At 33.1% G+C, this 23,500-nt stretch overlaps 1 protein-coding gene across 3 annotated transcripts in view; it reads left to right on the top strand.

Moving 5' to 3' along the window:
- The window catches only part of TSC22D1 (TSC22 domain family member 1), a 133,439-nt gene that overhangs the window by 20,877 nt on the left and 89,062 nt on the right, over nt 1–23,500 (top strand). Inside the window, exons 2-3 of one of the 3 annotated variants that reach the window (XR_004299223.1) lie at nt 10,650–10,819; nt 11,692–13,521. The exons of 1 other annotated variant lie outside the window; for it this stretch is intronic. Coding sequence is in view for 1 of the 2 variants with exons in the window: in XM_032402978.1 (XP_032258869.1) it covers nt 10,650–10,737 (88 nt within the window). In the remaining variant the exon portion in view is untranslated. Of the gene's footprint in view, nt 1–10,649; nt 13,522–23,500 lie in introns of those variants that run through there. One more of the 3 variants, XM_032402978.1, reaches the window with a different exon arrangement.

Genomic DNA, 23,500 nt, shown 5'->3' with positions numbered 1-23,500 from the left:
TTAATTCTTCTGACCTAGGCTGCTGGGACTGTATTATCACTATTTGAGAAGTGCTTCGAAATTCTTAAAATTTACAGAAACAAAAGTTGTTACAAAGCACACCTTCCTCTCTCTCTTAATGGGAGTAGGGGTTACTTACAAGGAATATAGTGTCTTCTGGCTGTTTGTTAATATTCCACAATAGAACTATTACCCTAATCAAGTGATTCTTAAACTTTTTCATTATAAAGATTGTTTTAGATGGGCATAGTGCCCTGAAAACCATCTGTTCCATACTCCGTCCCATATGGGACTGAACACTATCTCCTTAGAATGAATGGAATTAGTTTGTTTTTAATATAATGAGCCAGTACCTGGTTTTTAGGTTTCAAAGTTTCATTGAACTGGATTTTGAAATCTAGTATAAAAGTTTCGAAACTAGTGTTTTTGGTATACCACTTCTTCAAGCCAAAAAATAAAAAATTTTTCTAGAGCCCAGGAATCTTGGGGAATGCTTTTTGTTATATACATCTTGGAGGTTAACATTGCATTTTAATGTATTAAAGACTGAGAAATTCTGCAGAAGAGAGATAATTTTACTTACTGACCACTAACCTTAACCAACTTTTTTGATCATCTAACATTTATTAATGTTGTCCTGTAGAATTAGTGTTCTTTGTAACACACTTTGGAAAATCTTAATCCCCTTTATTTTATATATGAGAAATGTTCTGGGTCATATAGTTAAGTGATGGTGGCAGGCTTCAACTGGATCCCATCTCTACAATTATTATTCTACTGCTAATAGTTCCTTTTCTGCTATACCACCCTGTTTTTCATAAGTATTTGATTTATATTAGAAATAAAAGTAAAATTGTTGTCATGTGAGTATATATATAACAAGTGAGCCATCTGGCAGAAGTTTAAGAACACATTTTGAGACTACAGCACTGACATATTTGCAGCCTCATTTAATTGGCCTTGTCATTGTAAATGGTTTACAGACCTTAGGGATAGACTTCATATGAGTTAGTATATTCCTGGGGGAAATCTGTAAATAGGATAGAAAGAACTAGTTAACTCTGTAAACATTCAGAGATAGGGAGGCTGATCAGTTTGTTCTATGCTTTTTGATTACCATTAATGTAGAACTTTTTACTAACTTTGTGTTTCTTATGTTTTAGAGTTAAATAAAGCTTGATGTTCCTAACAGAGTAAAGGAGCCAACTGAACGTTATCATCTCCCATTTATCCATTTCCTATGTTACACTTATTTGAGAAATGGATAAAGAAAGTACAAATGGGGATGTCAAATTCTGAGGAGAAAAATTGAAGTCTTTTGGGGATTAAAAGATTTATCAAAGGGTTGAAAAGAATGGTTATTGGGGATGTTTCTGAAGATATATTGGTAGATTAAGGAAGGAATTTTTGGCTCTTTTGGAATGTCTGTAAAACTGTGGAAAATAAGAATTTTTAAAACTACTAGCTGCATTTGACGGTTTCAGAAATTTGACTCAAGTTTTGAAGGAAGAATGGAAAGAGAAGTACTACACTCTCTATTACTTCTGAATAAAATTTGAAGGAGTGACTTATTAAAACATGTGAAGGAAAACACGAATTTCATTTCTTAATGGGGGTACATCCATATATGAAGTTGTCTCACTTGCTGAATTGAGAATTTAGTAGTATTGGCACTTTCAAGGGCTTAATCTTAGATCTGTTGTGGCTTTTACAAAATTGTATTGCTAGCCTATACAATGCTAACTAAAGTTCATGTATTTCTTATATCACATCGTATTTCTTAAATTATAGCAAATCATATTTCTTAAATTATTAACTTGACGGTGGTGATATTCTTTTCCCTTCATACCTTTTTACTATTCTTGGCAATACTTTCCTTTTCAACACATGGATTGTGACTATAAAATCTTACTCCCCAAATGTCTGTAAAGTAGAATCCGCTAATGGAAGTGGTGAATAATCAGTAAAATACCAGGATTAAGGTATTTTTCCAGGGTTTAAATTTAGGATAGCTTATCAGGTTGGGCATTTGTCATTTTTCTGGTGTGTAGTCTCATTACTGTATAGAAATTAACTACCTGAAGAGTAGTTGATTAACACATGCTTTCTTATTTTCTGATGAAAAGGATGCCCTCTCTCTAAAACTTCAAGATGCTATTGATATTATGACTTTCTTCTTCTTTTTTTTTTTTTATCACTGCAGGCTCAATGTCCAGACAAGTTATATATAATGGAGTAGATTAAAGGCATTATTTATAATTAGATATCTGTGTTGTCTTTTAAAAACCCACCCCACTTTATTATTGATAAAGAAGTGGAAAACACCCTGTTCTTATATAAAGCGTTATATAAAGTTAGATTGCTTCTAATGTCATATTTACATTTATATAATTATATTTGATTTTTATTAGACTCAAATTGAGATGAAGAAGCAAATGACCTTTCTTTGAGTATATATATTGCAAGCTATCCATAAATAATTTTTTAAAATACATTGCAATGGAGGACAACTACAACATCCATACAGAATATTATATACTCTCTGGATATATTATATTCTCTGGATAGCAGAATTGAGCTGTCGATCAGTAGAGAATAAAGTCTAATTTGTTATTGCCAGATTATTATTTTAATCATGCTCATAACAGAAATGATGACTTAAATTGTAGATATGATGTTAAATTACATTAAGATAATTAAACTCATTAAACTCTTTGTGAAATTCTTATGCATTTAAAAGACTACCCTATAGATTTATTTGTTAGGCAAGTCAATAGAAATGTAAACTAGAAATTCAAATAAAAAAAAAACCTTTCTGCATCTTGCTTCTTTGTAGACACCTAAAAGGTAAGAGAGATTTCTGATTACCATTTCAGTTTACTTTCAGATACAGTCTTCTCAGGTTCAGTAGAAACATCTGTTTCTAGGTTATTTATTTTGCTGATACTGAGTTTTGCTACACTTTATTTCTAAGTTTTATTGCCTTGTCAAACTTTCATTGGTTAATAGAAATGACAAAGCAAGTAACTATCAACTGATTCATGTTTATGAAATTGAAGGAAAGAATTTCAGAATTCTACTTAAAACAGTGTTTATTTTAGCAGTTTGTCAAATATTTATTTGAAAAAAATGTTTAATTGTTAATGAAAATAATATGACTTAAAAAAGTATAAAATTAGTTAAAACTCTGGATCCTGGAGACAAGCTGGTATTGAATTTCCTGCTCTACAGCTACTAGGTGTATGATCTTGGGGGAGTTATTTCATTACTTTGTGCCATAGTTTAATAATCAGTAAAACTTTGATTATTTTAATATTGTATATGTCAGAGTTAATGTGAGGATTGAATGAGGCAGTATATATAAGATGCATAATATATTACTTGCTGTATACTAAGCTCAATAAATGGTAAAAAAAAAAAAGGTCATGAATATTTTTAACTGATTTTACAAGTGAAAGTAGATTATTTGGCTGGCCCAGGGAGGAAGAGCATGTGACTCTTGATCTTGGGGTTGTGAGTTCGAGCCCCACGTTGGGTATAGAGATTACTTAAATAATTAAATTAAAAAAATAAATATTTTGTAGCTTCATCATTTGATTTTTAGTAAAAAAAAATGCAAGAGGGACATTTATGGCACTAATCTTTGTTTCTTATGGACATTTTTAAAGAACAAAATGAGCAGAATATTGTATTCCTTCTGCTTTGCAGCAATAAGTTTATAGATAATTTAAATTATCAATTTAAATTGGAAGACCTTTTGGTTTTTTTCCACCTGTTCTATCATATGTTTGCTGTAGCCCAAAGTTAATTTCTACAACTAGTTATTTAACATAAACATAATTTAGTTTTTCTGTTTGCGGGTGAGAAGGTTTTCTCTTTTGATCTCACACGTACTTTCTCTATGTAGAGAACTGTTTACCAAAGAAATTAAAAAACTTAAGACTATCACCAACTGATTGATATTAGTACAGAACATGACATAATGTTGTCATTTCCATTAGGATTAATTTTTAAAGAAAGATTGGTGTAAACTTTTCATATTAGAAAATGTATATTTATATTTCTTAGTGGACATTCCATAGGTGTGTCGAATATGGTACCTTATTCAGAACCTGTTTATTTTTTACTTTATTTTAAAATAATTTTAGACTTAACCAAAAAGTTGCAAATTAGTTCATAGAATTCTCATATACTTCATCCAGTTTTCCTTAATGGTCGTATTTTATATAATCATAGAACAACTGTAGAAATCAGGAATTAATACTAACCAATCTGTAAACTTTATTTGATTTTGACCATTGTCTACTCACTAAATGACCTTTTTCTGGTCCAGGATCTAATCTAGGATCTCATACTCTTGTCCTTAATTGTCCTATCTCCTTACTCTCCTTCAATCTGGGATGCTTCTCTATTTGCCTTTCACAACTTTGACACTTTTGAAGAGTACTAGCTCATTAGAATGTCCCTCAATTTGTGTGTCTGATGTTTCTCATGATCAGATTGGGATAATGCATTTTTGGCAAGGACACCATGGAAATAATGTTATGTCCTTATCAGTGCATTATATCAGGAGGTACGTGGTATTGATTTGTTCTGTTACTGGTGACATTATCTTAATCACTTGGTTAAGGAGGTGTCTGCCAAGTTTTTATACTCTTAAAATTACTCTTTTTCCCCTTAGAAATAGCAAGTATTTTGTGGGGAGATATTTTGAGACACTGTAAATATCTTGTTTCTCATCATATTTTCAATTTCTCATCATAATTTCCATTAATTTTAGCATCCACTAATGAATCTTGCTTGATCAGAATCTTTTGAATTTAATTCTGTAACATCTTTTTGTTGTTGATGTATTTCTTGTTATAGATGGAGAAATGTCTCAAAAGAATTAATATAAAGGCAGCATAATTCATAAAACGTCACTATTTTTCTTTCTATAGTCTTTTCATCTGTTTCTAAATGCACTCATTAGGGATGTTGCACAACCCAAGATCCTGGAATAAAAAATGTCATAGAAAGATGATCCTTTTTTTTTCCCCCCAGTACCTTGTATATACTTCAGGGTATGCTGGCCACTATAAGAACAAAGCCAAATATTTCATACTAGCAAAATAAACAGGTGAAAAAGAGGTAAAAGTAATGGGCTGGGTTAGTTATGAAAAGAATTTACGAGAGCAATTTAGAGAGTTTTCTTAAAATAGACTTCTAAGGTTTTCTTGTCAAATCTAAAGGCCTTTTTCATTGAGAGGAGGCAGTGGAAAATATAAACGTTTTTGTGTTTAATCTTCTTGACCTTGAAGTTGCCTTTTTTATATGATATATATATTTTTTATTTTTTTTTAAATTTTTTTTAAAGATTTTATTTATTTGAGAGAGAGAGTGAGAGAGAGAGAGAGCACAAGAAGGGGGAGCGGGAGAGGGAGAAGCAGACTCCCTGCCGAGCAGGTAGCCCGATGCGGGACTCGATCCTGGGACTCCAGGATCATGATCTGAGCCGAAGGCAGTCGCTTAACCAACTGAGCCACCCAGGCGCCCGATATATATTTTTATGATTGCCTTTTATCTTTTATTCTATAGTGGATTAACTACTTTAAAAAATGCATTGTGCGTTGTGTCTTTATCTGTTTATTCTATAGTGGATTAACTACTTTAAAAAATGCATTGTGCATTGTATCTTTATCTGTTTTACTTCATCTTATACCTTAATCAGTGAATCATGAAGACACATTACTTGTCTTTTGTTTATCTGTTAACAAATACTTGATATTTAAACCTAGTGGAGTAACTTGAATCCTAATAAGATTTTTGGATAGTATCTTTTCCAAAAGGATGAAGAGAAAATACAGTGGTAAATCTTGAAATTTGGTAGTTCTTGAAACATTCTAATAATTAGGGTTTTTCATTCTTACTGCAACTTTCTTCTAAGAAATTGCTTTCCATGGTAAGTGTCTACTCTCATAATGCTATACATTCCTTAAAGTTTCAGGCTTTCTTCCTTATTTTGGTGTTTTTGAAGTGCATCCTACTTGACAGTATATACAAGATTGTGGATTAGAAGTAATCTTTTCCTCCAGAGTCAATACAATACTATGGCTAACTAATTCTAAGGTAGCTGGTTCTGTTTGTTCATTCCTTTTGCTTTTTGGCAAGATCTTTTCAAACTGAATATTTAAAATTGGGTGTTCTGGCAATATTTGATTTGCTTTCTTACTAATTTTGAATCTGTAAAAGAACATTAGAGAATCTATAATAGGTGTTATAATTTAGCTAAAATTTGTATCCTCTTAGGATACCCTTGAAGTTCTGCCGACCATATTGGAAAATTAATCGTAGAAACTGATGACCCCCAAGAGATCCTTGAAAGTAATATTTTCGTAATTTTTATTTTCTTTAGGATTAGAAAGTTGAACTTTTTAGTGTCTACTTTAGATATCAGCCACTTGACAAAATTCTTCTTTTCTTACTTTTTGTTTCTTGATCAGTGCACTTCATTCACTTGTAAAACGTTTACTGACTTAAACTCACTGCACGAAGTAGCTCTATCTGGAGATAGGGACTCAAGGTTTCTGTTATGGTTGTTCTTTGATTTTCTTCTTACTGCCAGCTGGGACTTTTCTGGGCACTTGGAGGGGTTTGTGAGAAATTCTTTTTCTTTATAGACGTGCCTTAGAACCAGTAAGAATGAGTGATAAAAGATGAGTAAGAAGAATATGTTATATCATGCTTCCAATTTAGCCTGGAATGTTTTGTTTTATAGGTAAAAGCTGTAAAATTAGCAAGTTCAATTTTAGTCAGTTATAATACAAGTGAATAGAAATAGCCTTTATAGAAACATATTGCCTCTTACTTCATTGCTTAAAAATGATTAGGCTTAGCTTTCTCTTTCTTCAGTATTAGAAATGCTTAAAACTAATAAGCAGTATATGCTCACTAAATAATTTAGTGTTGAAAACAAATATTGCAAAGAGTCTAGTTTGCACATTTTGGGAGAATTTCTCAGAGTGGTATTTATATATAAAAAACTTAGATTTATTGTTTCTGATTGACTATAACTGGATTTTCAGTAAGAATCTTTAAAAATTTAAATATTATTGATAATACTCAAGTGATTTTATTGAGGTGTAGTGGATTAATAGACCTCCTGACATCCATTTGAGTTCCTTTGTGGCATTTCAGCACTGGTGATTTTGTTAGTTTTGTTTTGGAATTTATTCTCTAGTGGTTGAAATACAAGTTCTCCGGTGGAATGCTTATTTTTTTTCATCTCTTTAAACATCACATAGAAGAATGCTGTCTATTAAAATAGAATTAAGTAAGGTCCTACTGGTGTCATTCTTAAGAGCCTTTATCAATAGTAGTCTCACAAAGGCTGCTCTTTCTTTTTGAATAATGATCTCATTTTGAAAGTGCCTCTACATTTTTCTTTATAAATGATACATTATCAAATCCACAGTCTTCATAAATAATTAACTCCTGAAGCAAGAGATATACTGGCTCTCCTCAATGATTCAAAATAATTTCTATTTAAGGAAATCTGTGTATTCATTTTTGAGTATGAATATGTTGAATCCACAAGTTTTGGTATATCAGGCAAAATAAAGATGTTATTTCCTGAAAGTCATCTCACTTGGGAGAAGTTTGAGTGGATATACTTTTGCAGCCCTATAACCTATCCTAAGAACATTTATTTTTCTTTTTAATGGGTTTGTATTTTTAAATTATGACTTCCCCGGGGTATGGTAAATAAATCAAGGGTTTAGAGCTCCGACTGTAGGAGAAATTGTGAACTTAGCCTACTGTTAATCTGAGCAAGATATGCTTTGTTAGGAGTTGTTTTTCATTTTCAAAGTGAAGTGAGCCTGTAACTTAAAAAAAAATTTACTAGTTGTATTTCCTGTTCCCAAATGGAATGCTCCCTTTTTGCCTGTATTTTCAATCAGATGTACTATTACTACTGATTAGTATTCAAGAAATGAAGGAAAACTGGGAAATTTGGAAAGTCATATCTTTATAGTTTCTAAATTTACTTTTTAAAACTGTATCTTAAAGTAGTTAGGGTTTACTTAGATCTCATCAATTTGGAAATCTTTAATCTTAATGGTTTATGTTAAAATATTAAACATGAAAAAGAATGATTTGTCAAGGAAATTGATTAGAAAAGACTAGAGGGTGATTTTTTTAATAATTAAAAAATACTTTTATAACACCTGTTTGCACAGTGTACAGTAGTCCCTCCTTATCTATCTGGGTTACATCCCAAGACTCCCAGTGGATATCTGGAACCACGGGTAGTACTGAGCCCTGTATATACTGTCTTTTCCTGTACATAACATACCTATGATAAAGTTTAATTTATAAATTAGATACAGCAAGAGATTAACAATAATGAAATAGAACAATGATGACAATATACGGTAATAAAAGTTATGTGAATGTGGTCTCTCTTTCAAAATATCTTATTGTATGTCCTCACCCTTCTACTTGTAATGATGTGAGATGATAAAATGCTTAGCAATGAGATGAAGTGAGGTGAACGGCACATGCATTGTGACGTAGCATTAGGCTGCTGTTGACCTTCTGACAATGTGTTGGGATCATCTGCTTCCGGATCATGGTTGAACAGGGTAACTGGAACCAGGAGAGCAAAACCGTGGGAGGGTCTTGTAGGTACTAAGATGGGGGGTGGGGGCTACTGTAGGTACAAGGAATACATAAATGAGCTAGCTCTGATGTATTAATTCTAAGCCTTTCTCATCTGTTAAAAAGCACCCCTTAAGAACTCCAGCTGTGGCATACTTTGTTAATCTATTTGGGATTATAGTGTTTTTTTTGGACTCTTGAAAATACCTAATTAGAGTACAGTCCTTGAGATATTTAGTATTCAGATCTTTTGCTAATTTGTACTCCTTTCCTCTCATCATCCCTCATATACCCTCTCAATGTGATAAAATACTGTTGTAAGCTATTGCTCAAAAAGTAGTTTTCAAAACTAAAAGACTTTAGGACTTAAAATCTATTGGAAACTTAACATAAAAAAAAATAGCTGCCACATAGGCTCGTAAAGTACTTTCGTAGATACTTATTTGATACCTCTTGCTAGATGGCAGTTTCACCCCCTTGACTTCTTTTCGATTTCTTTTTTCCCTTCTTTACATTTTGGAAATCACAGATTTGATGGTTAAATTCATAGGTTTTCTTTTCTTAGTCCAAACTGTTTTCATTTCTCACTTGTACAGAATTGAATATATTCCTAAAGCAGAAGGGTTAGCTTGTCTTTCTTCTTCAGGCTTTAAAAAAAATTGAGTCTAAATGTTGTTAGGTAATGGAATAACGATTCCTTTTCAGCTGTTGGTTTATTTCCAAACTGGCTGGCAGAGCCAGGAGGAAGTGGAGGCCTTAAAACACTAACTTTGGTTGGTTGCTCCCTTCTTAGTGCTGAGACTATAACCTTTGTTGGTTGGTTGATAGAGAACAAGAGAGCACAATCCTCGTTCCACTAACAGGTAAGGAACCCTTCTGATAACCAGTTGGCGTGAGAGAAATTATTTGATAGCGTTTTTTTCTTAATTTATCCCCAAATATAACATGTCCATGATATAGTATAGTGTGGCTATGTTCTATACAACAGGAATGTGCAGCACCTTTCTATTTAGAGTGAGATCTGAAATTTAATAGGGATGTATTACTCTGTACCACAAAGTATAATTGATCTGTTTTCCACTATTAAAATTTATTCTGCAGTCCCTATAACTTTAAATACATATCTGCTTATCTTATTCTCCTTTCAGCTTTTCCTTGATCAGATGCTATGTGCTTTGAACTTCTTTCTCTTATTTACCTTATTCCTATAATAAAGCAAACTATTTTCCAGTATCTTTATCATCATCTATTATTTGGGTATATCTTACTGCTTTAATATCTGCATTGTAACCATTAATGATTTATTTCCTGGTCCTTCTTGACCCAAAACCAAATGATCATACATTTAAAAAAGATTTTTAGATTGTATTACCTATGTCCACTGCTCTGCCCTCCCACTTTTAAATATGAGTGCTTGAAGAATAAATCTTTTTCAGTGACAGTAGTCATAACTTGATAAAATTTAGGCTTAGCTTTGTATTGCTGTAATATGGGACTGTAGTCTGATTAATTCTTTAAATTACGGAAGACTTAAAAATGAGAACAAATTCAGCTTCTTAGACGATTTCCAAAGTGTAGTAGTTTTTCTGTTAATATGCTTGATTATTCTGTTTCTCCTTTTTCAATCCATCTTCTTCTCTTTGACAGAAGAACTAACTGGGACTCCTCATTTGATATCTCTGAGGTCGAGTGCCTTTCCCTGTCCCTTTAAGACAACTGTGCTCTTGTTTCTAGTCATAATTTATCATTTTTTGATTCGGTCTTCCACTCGAAGTTGGGTGGTTTGTCACAGAGTATGTTATGGCTTACACCAAGATAGGCCCCTTCTTAATAGTTACTGAAGAATTAATCATTTGTGGTGACAGATTTCTAAAATTCAAATTAGAAAGGCACTAAAGAAAGTATCCCCAAAGGTAGCTCCTTTTTATCCTGAGGATAAGTCATTACAAACTCAAATGACCAGAGAATGTAATTTCTTAATAAGAATTTTTTCTTAAATCTATATTCAGCTCTCTATTTCAGTGCTTCTCTCCTACCAGAGGTGCAAGGAGTGATCCTAGAACCACAGATACAGCCAAGACCACGGAGAGCTTTTGACGTCAGGGGTCCACTTTCTCCACTGAACCCTTGGAGGCAGAATATCCAGCTACTGGAGAGAGTGGGAAAGGATAATAAACAAGTGGGTGCTTTCCATTATTTACTTGGGTTTATTTATAGATTGGAGTGTCCTTCCATTGCCCATTTAATTCTATTGGTATACTCCTTGGGTTCATATAAGAACCAAGTGGGGCTGCAATCTGTTTGTTTTTTCTAAGAATGCTAACTAGTGCCGAATTCAAAAAAGAGGCCTACAATTTATTTAATTTTCTCTCCAGATGATTAAAGCAGTGGATGATTTGGGGGCACTAGATTTGGTGACTACCTGTGTAGTCCACAGGAATTTTAAAGAGGAATATTTGCCCATTTTAACCTTGAATGGTATTAGTGGACTTCTAAGTGCTCTTTTATATTCCAGTAATTAAGTTTTTGTATTTCATCTTTGGGCAAGCTGGACATCTGAACTCTCCTAATTTACACAGTCTGATGTCCAGGTGTTATTCTACCCTGTTAGAACTTTTTGGTCTTTTTCCTACCTCAGACTTTAGGACTTCATATTAATTAGATCTTTTAGAAGATACGATGATACTGTCAAATTGAGGCTTCATTCTTTAATAAGATAAATGTGAATGATTATAAGTTTCAGGATATATTATCCCTGAAAGCTATGTTAAATATATACTCATAAGTAGTTTTCCAGTCCCTAGGAATAATGTTATTTGTGGCAAAAAGAGCCTTGTCCTAGATGTTTCCCATGGCATTAAGATGGTTTTCTCTTAGTTTCTTTGATGCCAAGGGTAGGATTTGATTCCAGGAAGTTCTTATCATCTACAGTGGGTAGAACGTGAACTTTGGTGTCTTTGGCAAGTTTTCATTTTTCCTTGGTGGATTCCTTCTGTGACTCCAGGTATCTTGATAATGGGAGACCGGTTTATTTGTTCTCTAATTGCCCAGATTTCTTTCAACTGGTAAACATCATACTTCTTCAGCAAAAGGAACTCTTCTAGCAGAGCCTTCATGGAGGATCTCTGTCACACATGCAGCACCTGCAGTTTGGAAGGCAGTGGTGAACGGAGCCACGCACTATATCTAGAAGACACAAGGATGAGAGAGCCACCTGATCTTGTCATTTATAAACTTTAAGATTTATTCTGGTGTACTCTTGGTCTGGAAATGGAAAGGCTCAAATAATGAAATAATTTTTTCAGATTGGAGTTTTACATGGCCATGCAAATATTCCTTTCTATTCAGAAGACTGAAATAGAGGAAGTATGAGAGACTCCTTTCTTTTAAAAGCAGCTCTCTGTTTCACTTAAAAGATTTGTGGGATTGAAAATCACCTTAATGAAGCAGGCAACCCCCCCTTTTTTTTTAAGTATTATAGGAGATCCTAAAAACTTCTGAAACTGTTTTTTGTTGCCTGACACTGAAAAGAATTAGTAAATAAAAGGTGAATTTCTTAATTATTCCCAAATTACTTTTAGTATTAGGATACAGTCTTTAACTTATCTTTTTCTGGTCTTGAGCCTTAATTCTTATTTGTCAAATCAACAAAGATTCCAGTATGGAGTAGAAGAGACATCTTTTGAGATCAAAGTAGCTTGGGCAGTCTTCTAAAATAGTAAATACCTGTTAAATTTGAGGTATTGTTCTGCATTAAAGGCATACTAAAGTTTGAATGATACTGAAACGAGAAAGTATTTTATAGAGCAAAGGCAATATTAGAATAAGCCTCTACATGTGAAGAAGTGTTGCAAAATAGTTACCCAAATGGAAGGAGTTATCAAAATGTTTCTATTTTTCTCTTTGGTATCTATTAACTGGTCAGTCAAAAGCTATTAAAGAAGTTTTTAAAAGTTACCTGATGCTGCCAGTTTGTTTTATTTGGTATACTTTTTAGGAATAGAAATTCTAGAGTTAAGAAGCATCTAAAATGTTTTAGGGATCTTGAAGGTCTTAGGAACCACATTTACTAAGTTATAACCTGGCCTTTAGTCTTTCTTTCCATGAGACCTGTTTTTTTTTTCCTCATTAATTACAAATTTTTGTATAGTACTTAAAAGTTTAAAAGATCAACTTGAACTAAAATTTCTGTAGGGAGCTCTGAATTCCCATGAATGATTACAGCTTTTTATGCTTGATTTATTGTTGTTAAATATGAATAAGACCGTCTTTACAAACACACAAATTAAAAAATACCCACCATTTTAGAACTCAGGGGAAATGAAAGTGAAATTTGCTTGGAAATTAAGTTGAACTCTTTGAACCACAGTACCAACCAGTTTATGGCCTGTGTGATTATTAGCCTTTTGTTTCAGCTTTAAAGATGAAAAGTGATTTAATCTCTTAACTTCATGCTTTGATTAAATTTTAGCTCTGTTCCTTAAAGTGTGCAAAAGAAATGTAAGTGCATTTCCATTCACCTCATGCCACTAAAAGCTATTTTAAAGTGAAACTTTTTGTATATTAATGTGAACTGATTTGTTTATTTAAACTTTTATTTTGATACATTTTCCTTTCAGATTTTTTTATATTTCGTGTCACTATGCAATCCTATATTTTTCAGTGTTTATTTTATGATTATTAGTATAAGCTAATTTTTTTCCTAGAATGACTAATTGTGTAATATTTGTATTATGTGATCATTTGAAAACTAATAAATATTTTCTCCATGAAAAAAATGCACTTACTGATAAATGGCTTATTTTTGTTTCAGGAGTAGACAATGAAAACAACCGTATTTTTAAGTGTATTTTAATTTTATGTGTCTTCCTCTAAGTATTTCTGAATATATATCCTATTCTTGTGTAAATCTTTTTTGAAAAAAATTTTCCAAAAACTGTTAAATTAAAATGATTCTTCATTGGGTCATCCAGTGCCAAATGTTTGAAATAGGTGATCTATTTAGTCTTTTTTTTTTCCATTTTCCTGATTAGCTTCATCTTTGTTTCCAGAAGTGGGTTTCTTTCTTTTTTTTTTTTTTTCTTTAGATGCTGTTTTGGTGTGTCCATTTTGCAAACCATTAAAACTCTTGGAATATTGTAAATATCAGGAATAACATGGTCAAATCTTTTAAAGTGAGACTGATCAAAATATAACCCCTTACAAAATAGCATATAAAAGGCAAATCCTTGACCCAGAAAAAGAACATTTGGAAATATTGGCTGATTGGAGAACTACCCAATTCACAAGAGCTGTTAACAGGAGAAGAAAGATGTTTTATATTTAATGTTCTGTTTGAACAGATAATCACAGAAGGAGAAATCTTGAGAGTCTCTTGCTTTTAACCTTATCAAGACAACATGGAAAAGGATAAAACTTGGTTTTTATGATTCTTTATAGTTACATAAACTGTAACTGAAGCCACTGGAACAATTTACCTTTTCTATGCAGAGTCTGCTAGAAGCAAGAGGGGTTTCTCTTTGATTTGAAGAAAACATATATAAGAAGTGGACTCCAAAAATTAAAAACATGGTGATGGGGTCCTAGACAAGAAATAAAAGTTGAATTAATCACAACTTGTGGATTAAAATGAAACCGTTTGGCTCCCCAAAGAAATCATACTCTGAAAAAATAAAAAAGGAAATTATGATTTAGAATAGTTACTGTGTTTGGGGGGTAGAAGGAAGCTAAAATTCTTGGCTTTATTACTCTGGTAAGTTTGGAAAAGGAGTTAAGATTCTGTGGATAAAATTTTGTTTTTAGAATTAAAGCCATTAAAAGATTCACAGACATATTTCAATAGAAGGCTGTATTTTTTACTTGAATACAAAAAATTTATAAGCCTTAACTATATATGCATAAGAGTGGGTTGTGTGAGGGGTTAAATAAAAATTCTGTACCAGAAACTTCAAACATACTGTAAAAATAATGGTGAAATGAGAGTTTTAAATACTTTAATTTTTATTACGTGGACTCTTCCCTACACTGTGTTCAAAATAAAAACATTACAGAATGTTAAACATGGCTTACCTTTATATCTTTGAGGTATGAGAACATAGGCTTATTGTTTCACCATCATTCATTGGATTAACTATAATAATAAAATTTTGTTTTTGTTCTTTAGTGAGGAGACAAAATAGCTTTTGTTTAAAAAAAGTAAATGTCACATAAGCAGTGTGGCTGACAAAGTACTGACCTTATAGTTTGTTGTTTACGAGCTCAGATCTTATTCTTACTTTACTTTGCTGTATTGAAACAATTGAGCAAAATGTCCTAAGCAATTGCTTGCTTTTTATTCGGGTATTTTTATTTGCCATTAAGAAGATTGCCTAAAATGTGAAAGATTTTTGTTTTCAAAAATAAGCACATAGGTGCTCTAAAATTCTTTTCCACTAGTATCCTCTAAGGTAATTAGATTACTGCAGTAAAAATGTTAGGGAACTTCAAAGTATGCTTCGGAGTTTTCAGGAATTATGATCAAAGGGATCTCTACTCAAGAGGTAAGGTATGGCATAGGAAGAAAAATGTTAAATGTGTTCAATGTAATGTCTGATGGTAAAGTCAACTTACAACAGATATCCTTGGATTTTCAGACAGGTATAGAATTAGGAAAATAATTTTTCTTAAAAATCTCTCCCAGAAAAAAGGATGAACCACAGATTTGTTTTTGTAGTACTTTGGAGTGCATTTAGATACATATATCCACAGACATTGTACCTTTGGTGTACTTAGCCTCCTATATTTCAGGGCATCTTTTACCTGTGCTCTCTTAGTGTTTATCATCCATTTTTAATTTAGTATTTCTTAAGCTCTGAGTACTATTAAAATATTATACTTTGTATGGAAAGTTGAGTACATATTCCATGAGATTATTGCCTGGCTTCATTTTGCCTGTTTTACTTACATGATATCTAGAACCTAGAAAACAGTTGTACTGAATAATTTTTATCTTGGTTTGAGAAATTAATTTGAGTTTTAAAAGCATTCATTTATGCTGTAACTTAGGGGAATTTGTTATATAAGGCTTAAAAAATAATGTTGGGTAGTATATAAAATCATTTAGAGAAAAAAGTTATGCTGTTATTCTCTGAGGAATATTAAGTAGGTTCACAGAGTGGAGTGTTAGCATATACTATTTAGTATATCTAGAATCAAAGGAAAATGCAATATTCAATACAAATGATTTAGAAAAATGATTAGGGTTTTTTTCCCCCTAGAAATATTAGTATGGTTTATTCAATAGATGGTAACATAGAAACCACAATAATCTTCCATCCTATCTTTTAATTCTTATTATAAGAACACTAGCTTGTGGACATTTGGTGTTTAATTAAAATAGTTGGCTGTGTCTGTTCTACTTTCACCTTTATGGTGGAGCAAATGATGATATGTGAACTAGAGCGAGAACTCGCTACTTGATGAGATAGATGATTTCATGTTCAGGATGCCCTCATGGTGAGAAGTGGATCCAGGATTTGCTTCCATGTCATATTTTATTTGAAAATTACCATAGACATTATCTAGTTGAGCACCCTCATTTTATATACAAAGGAATGAATATCCAGGAATATCTCCTGTATTTCTGATACCACACAATGGATACACAATTGTAGGACCCAACTCTCTTGACTGCAAGCTCAGAGATCTGTACTCTGCTGCCTCCTCATGTTGTTCCTAGTTCTGGAGGACATAAAGCAAGTCTGATTTCCTTCAACTATGACAGCCTCCAGATGTTTTAAGATGGCTGTAATACTGTATTAATTTCAAGCCCGTTCTGTTGTTGCTTTTATTTTTACATAGATTAAGCACCTCCATCTTACTGCCCTTACTCATGTAACATAGTTTTGAAATCCTTAAAGGTTTTTTTAGATTTTCTCTGAACATGCTTCAGTTTATCATTGTTCTTAATGTGTGAGAACACAGTACAGGTTTGTTCAGCCTGTTCGGCCCTAGAGTACTCATGTCACTTTGTTTATCCTTACAGATACAGTAAAGTGTTTGATTTTATGCACAGAATGTTCCATAGTGATACGCAGAATAATTTGCATCTAAAAATTAGTCTAGTAGTCTTTATGTACAGGCAAATGTGTACAGTTCAGTGGGAAAGAAAAAAAATAAGACCTTGAGAAGTCATAATTTAAAAAGTACGGTCTTCCATTTTTTTGCTTGCTTAGTTCTGACTCAGATTACTATCCATTCCATTTTAAATGACTTGTATAATGTGAAATGTTATTTTTCAGGTTGTCCTTGCTAATTTAAGGGTAACCAGGCCCGTTGGAGCTAAACTGTTGACACGTGACTGATAATGAGAAGAAAATCAACTTGTTTTTAGTAACATAATTAAAATTAGAAACAAAAAGCTGCTTCAGTGGAAAGGTTTGGGATCTATCCCAAACAGCAGAAGATGGTGAAGTAGCCGCCCTGGAAATCTGAGAATGTGGCCTTAGTTCTAATGAAGGCATAGTCTTATGTTGCCTCTTGAAATATAGTGTGGATACTCTGCTAGAGCAATGTTTTAGCATAACAGCATTTTAAACTACCAATTAAATATTTAGCTTTTTTTCACTTAAATTTTTAAATTGAGCTCCTGTAAGGCACAAGGTATTGTTTAATGGTTGCGTGTACCTTGCAGGATACACGTTTACCTTTGAGAAATACTCGTTTGAAATTGGGTATATTATCCTACCTGAGTTAGAATTCTAGGGCAAATGAGGGAGAAAAGAACACACCCATGCCTGCTCTGTGCAGCTTTGGCCAGCTGGCCTTAATTTAATCCAACTGACCTGTGAGAAAGGTGATTATTATTTTTTTTTTCGGTTTATGCACAAAGATGCTGAAGCCCAGAGGCTTCAAAATCTGCCACAGGGCACATAATCAGTAAGCAACAGAGATGGCATTTGAAAGATCTGTCAAAATAGAAATAATTTTGTTGCACCATTGATTGCCAAACATCTTTACCAGAAAGAATGCATATTCTCAGGAACATTTTTTTATAGAACATCAGTGTTTAAAGTAGATAAAAGGGATATTTTACTTAGTATGCATTTTTAAATCGACTCTTTTTAAAAAAGTAATTTTAGTTTTACAGGAAAATTGACAAAGTACAGAGACCTCCCACCCCCCCCAACCATATACCCTGTTTTCCCTCCCATAGTTTTCCTTATTAACCTCTTGCTTCTGTGTGGCACATTTGTTGCAATTAATGAACTAATATTGATAGACATCATTAGGGTTTACTCTTGTGTCATACAGTTCTTTGGATTTTGCTAAATATTTTTGTACCAATGTTAATGAGAGATACTGATCTATAATTTTCCTTTCTTGTAATGTCTTTGTCTGATTTTGATACTAGATTTGCCTCAGAATGAATGAGGAATTGTTCCCTTTGTTCCTGCTTTCTGAACGAGATTGCAGAAAGTTGGTATCATTTTGTTAAATATTTGGTAGAATTCATCAGCGAAGCCATCTGGGCTTGGTGTTTTCTCTTTGTGAAAGTTACTAATTATTGATTCAGTTTCTTTAATACAGATAACTTATTCAGTTTGTTTCTTCTTGAGTAAGTTTTGGCAGATTGTATCTTTTAGGGAATTGGTTCATTTCATCTAAGTTTTCAAATTTGTGGTGATAGAGTTGTTAATAATACTCCTTAATAGCCTTTTAATGTCCAAGGGACTGGCTGTAATGACCCCTCTTTCATTTGTAATATTAGTTGTCCCTTCTTTCCTTTTCATTGTTAGCCTGGCCAGAGGTTTATCAATTTTATTGATAAAATAGCCAGATTTTGGTTTTGTTTTTTCTCTATTTTACAGTTTTCAGTTTCATTGATTTCTGCTCTAATTTTTATTTCTTCTATTTGCCTTAGGTTTATATTGGTCTTCTTTCTAAGCATTTTTTGTACTATCCCAGTATTTTGATAAGTTGTATTTTCATCTTGTAGTTTGAAATATCTTAAAATTTCTCTTGAGAATTTTTTTTTTTTTACACCAATGTGTTATTTGGAAGTAAGTTTTTTAATCTCCAAGTATTTTGGGATGTCCATCTACCTGTAAATACTTGTTATTCGTCACTGACTTTAATTCTACTGTGGTTTGAGAGCATACTTAGTGTTATTTCTATTCTTTTAAATTTTTTATGATGTGTTTTATGGCCCTTAATCATGGTGAGTGTTTTCGTGTGAGCTTAAGAAGGCATATTTTGTTGTTGGATGAAGTATTCTTTAGGTGTTACTTAGGTCCAGTTGGTTAGTGCTGTTCAGTTCAACTATGTCTTTATTGATATTCTACTTGCTGGATCTGTCAATTACTGATAGGGATAGAACAGTGTTGAAGTCGTCTTTAAGTATAATAGATTGATTAATCAGTTTCTTATTTTAGTTCTGTCAGTTTTTGCCTCATATATTTTGATGTGCTATTGTTAGGCCAGTGTGTATTAATAAGGCTTGTTATGTCTTCACGGAGAATTGATCCTTTCATTACATAATGACTCTCTTTATCCTTGGTAACTTTTTCTTGTTCTGAAGTCTGCACTTCCTGAAATTAAGCTATTCTAGCTTTATTTTGATTAGTGTTATCATGGTATAATTTCTTTATCCTTTTACTTTTAATCTACATATATCTATATATTTGAAGTGGGTCTTGTTTTTTTATCCACTTGGTAGTCTTTGTCTTTTAATTGATCTATTTCAGCTATTTACATTTAAAGCAATTATTGATAGAGTTGGATTAATGTGTTGTTTGTAACTTTTCATTGCCTTTGTTCTTTTAAAATTTATTTTGCCTTCCCCTTCTTTATTTTTTCTGATCTTGAGTATTGAATATAATTCTATTTTCTCTCTTACCATACTTCTAAAATTTTTTTAAATTATTGCCTCAGAGTTTGCCATATACATTTATAACTAATCTACCTTCAAATAATACATACCATTTCAGGGGTAGTGCAGGTACCTTATAATAGAATCTTTCTGCTTTTTCTCTCCCATGCCTTATAACATTGCTGTCCTTTATTTCACTTTTCCATAAGCTATAATCAACCAAAATATTGTTGCTTTCATTTTGAACAAACTGTGTTAATATCAATTTAGAGTTTTAAAAAGAAAAGATTTTGTTTTGCCTTTTGAAATTACTTCTCTGATGCTCTTCCAAAAGGAAATTGTGTAGACCTGTGACCTATATAATCTTTCTTTTCTTTGGAGAACTTATTTTAGCATTTCTTTCAAGGCAGGTCTACTGGTGACAAAGTCCGTCCATTTTTATGTGAGAAAATGTCTTTCTCTTCTTTAATTTTGAAGGATACCTTTGCTGTATACAGAATTCTAGATTGGTACTTTTTTTTTCTTCCAACACTTTATTCATTCTGTCTTCTTGTTTGTATGATTTTTGAAGAAATATCTGATGTAATTCTTATGCTTATCCTCTATAGGTCAGGTTTCTTCTCCCCTACTCCTACCTCTGGCTTCTTTCAAGATTTTTCCTTTGTCTTTGATTTTCTACAGTGTGAATGTGATATGCCTAAGTGTGGATATTTTGGATTTATCCTGTGTCATATTCTCTGAGCTTCCTGGATCTGTGCTCTAGGGTCTGTTATAAATTTTGGAAAATTCTCAACCATTATTTTTTCAAGTATTTCTTTAGTTCCTTTCTCTTCTCCTCCTGGTGTTCCCATTGTGCATATGTTACCTCTTTTTAAATTGTCCCTTAGTTTTTGGATGTTCCTTTTTTCCCCTCTTTTTTCAGTTTAGGAGGTTTCTGTTGACATGTCTCTTAGCTCACTGATTCTTAGGCTCTGTGCAGTCTACTTATGAGCCCATGAAGTGCATTCTTCATTTCTGACTTTGATTTTGAGTCCTAACATTTCTTTTTGATTCTTTCTTAGAGTTATATTACCCATCCATTTTTGCATGTTATCCCCTTTTTCCATTAGAGCTTTTAGTGTTTTCGTAGTTACTTGAAATTATTGGTCTAGTAGTTCAAACATATCTGTCATATCTGAATCTGGTTTTGTTGCTTGTTTTGTGTATTCAGATTTTGTGTGTATTTTTTTTTTTAATCTTTTAGGGTACCTTATCATTTTTTGTTAAATGCCAGACATGCTGTATTGGTAAAGGAACTTAGGCAAATAGGTCTATAGTGAGGTTTTATGTTGATCTGGTTAGGTGTTAGTCTGTTTACTATTTGTTCTACCTGTATGTGTCAGAGGCTGAAATTACCTCTAATGTGCTTTTTTTGGACCAATCTGTTTTCTTGGGATTCCTTAGAGACTTCTTTATAAATAGAATCTTAGTTTTGCCATTCTTTCAGTAATTCCCTATTGATGTTAGTGGGTAAGGTGTGGGGTTAGGGGAAGTGCTTTGTGGTCCTATCATTAGGTCTCAGTCTTTTAGTGGACTCTGCTGTTGGCTTTCACCTTCACAAGTGCCCCCCTTTCCCCATATGAGACATGAAGGGTAGAAAGGGCCTGATTTGGATACTTCCCTTTCTCCATTTTGTTAGGCTTTGGTAAAATAATATTCCTTGTGGGCAGCCCTTTGTTAAGGAGAATGATATGCTCTGGGTATATTTCAAAATGGTTACTTTTCCTTCTCCTGCTTCCAGAAGTAGAGGAGATTTTTCTCTGTTCTTTACCCTGCAAACCTGATGGGGCTTCTGGAGATAAAATTCATGGAAATGTAAGAGGCCCCATAAGGTTGATTTCCTAGGAGTTTTTAATCTCTCAAGCATATGTGCTCTCTGTCTAGCAGTTAGTCAATTCCTTTTACGTTTTTCTACCCAGCTGGCTCCAGTGGTGGTTTCTCCTAGTAAGCTGCTGATATTTGTATTTGCCTGGTTCTTCAGTTTTGGAGCTGGAGGTTGGTCCTGTAACCTTGGTTCTCTGATGGATCCAAGAGGAGGTGTTGATTTTCAGTTTAGTTTTTTTCTTGTTGTGTGCTCAGAAGTGACAGCTTTTACTTGTTGGACTGGAAACTGGAAGTCACTGAGCATTTTTAAATATTCGAATTTGCTTTCAATTTGGTTTGTGTCCTTACACAAGTAATGGAGATTTCTAAGCCATTACAGTTATTTAATTTGGTTCATTTAATCCTATTGATCATTCACCTACTAAATTTCATGCATCTCCTAAGCATTGGTGATAATTAAGATGCTTCTACCCTTGTACACCTCTTTTCAAAGTCTTTTGCTTTTTTCGTTGTCCTCTAGGTCCTGGATATATCTCTTGTATCTTGTCAAGGACTTTGTGGCTTTAGTACTTTCTCTTTTTATGAGAAAATCTCCCTCTCTATTGGATCCTTAATGTATCTGGTTATGTAGTCCTATATTATCTTAAGAAAAGGAACTTTGATTCTTTCCCCACCCTCTAACTTCTGCAGTCTCTGTTCACTCTTATTGTCTACTCATAACATTACAGTTTCTCAAATTTTATTTACTTTTCAATCTATTCCAATCTGGCTTTTGCATCTGATACCACTAGGACTGCCCTTGTCAAAGTCACCCAGGTCCTTGCTGTTGCCAAATCCACTGGACACTTACCTGTGCCTTTTTATTTGATCTTTTAACAGAATTCAGTGTAGTTGAACACTTCTACCTTCTGAAATGCCCTTTTCTTGACTTCCATAACAGCATATGCTTTGGGTTTTCCTCCCTGCCTTTACTTTTTAGTTGCTGTTGCTGGTCTTAACTCTTTCATCCAACTATGGAAAGTAGTTCAGTGCTCAGCCCTTGAGCTTTTCCTTTAACCTCTTCTCCGTTTACACTTAGATTGATTATTTATTTATTTATTTAAGTAATCTCTACACCCAACATGGGGCTTGAACTCAACCGCAAGATGAAGAGTTGCACGCTCTTCTGAGCCAGCAAGGTGCCTCTACACTTAGATGATCTTATCCCTTATCATGGCTTAATACTTCTGTTAACTCTGCCCCAATTTTTATCTCCCTCTGTCCCCAGCCCTTCCTCAAAGCTCCAGTCTTAATATTCACTTGGATAATTAAAAAAAGTAAAATGTTCAATCCTGAACTATTTTTATTTTTCTCTTAGTCTTCCATATCTCAATGGAGCACCACTGTTTATCTCATTATGTGAAAAACCATGGAGCGATCTCTTCCTCATCTCCCATATACAGTATCTTCATTATTCGTTAGTTCAATTGTTTGCTTTTGGACTTTTTAAACATTATTTATAGCAGTTTTTTAAATTTATTTTTTTATTTTAAGTAAATGCTTTGCTGCACGTGGGGCTCAAACTCACAACCCTGCAATCAAGAGTCACATGCTCTACCGGCGGAGCTAGCCAAGTGCCCCTATTTATAGCAGTTTTAAGTTTATAGAAAAATTGACCAAATGGTACAGAGTTTCTATCTTGATTCCCCCTTCCTCTTTTCCGACTAACATCTTGGCATTTATTTTGTACATTTTTTGCAGCAGAACCAGTTTTGATACATTAAGGTCCACAATTTACATTAGGATTCACTTACTGCATCATACTGTTCTTTGGGTTTTGCGAAATGCATAATGTCCCATATCCACCCTTAGGGTATCTTACAGAAGAGTTTCACTGTCCTTAAAAATCCTTTTTGCTCCACCCTTTCATCCTTCACTATTCCAATCCCTGGCAACTACTGATCTTTTCCTGTGTTGGTAGTTTTGCCTTCTCCAAAATGTCACGTAGTTGGAATCGTACAGTATGTAGTCTTTTACAGTGGCTTCTTTCATGTTGCAATATGCAGTTAATGTTCCTCCTTGTCTTTTTGTGACTCCATAGCATATTTCTTTTTATCACTGTCTAGATCTACCACAGTTTATTCACCTATTGAAGTACATCTCAGTTGC

Source organism: Phoca vitulina, unplaced genomic scaffold (assembly GCF_004348235.1).
Source record: "Phoca vitulina isolate PV1807 unplaced genomic scaffold, GSC_HSeal_1.0 scaffold5, whole genome shotgun sequence".
Lineage (NCBI taxonomy): Eukaryota > Metazoa > Chordata > Mammalia > Carnivora > Phocidae > Phoca > Phoca vitulina.
This window is presented reverse-complemented; position numbering and strand designations above follow the sequence as displayed.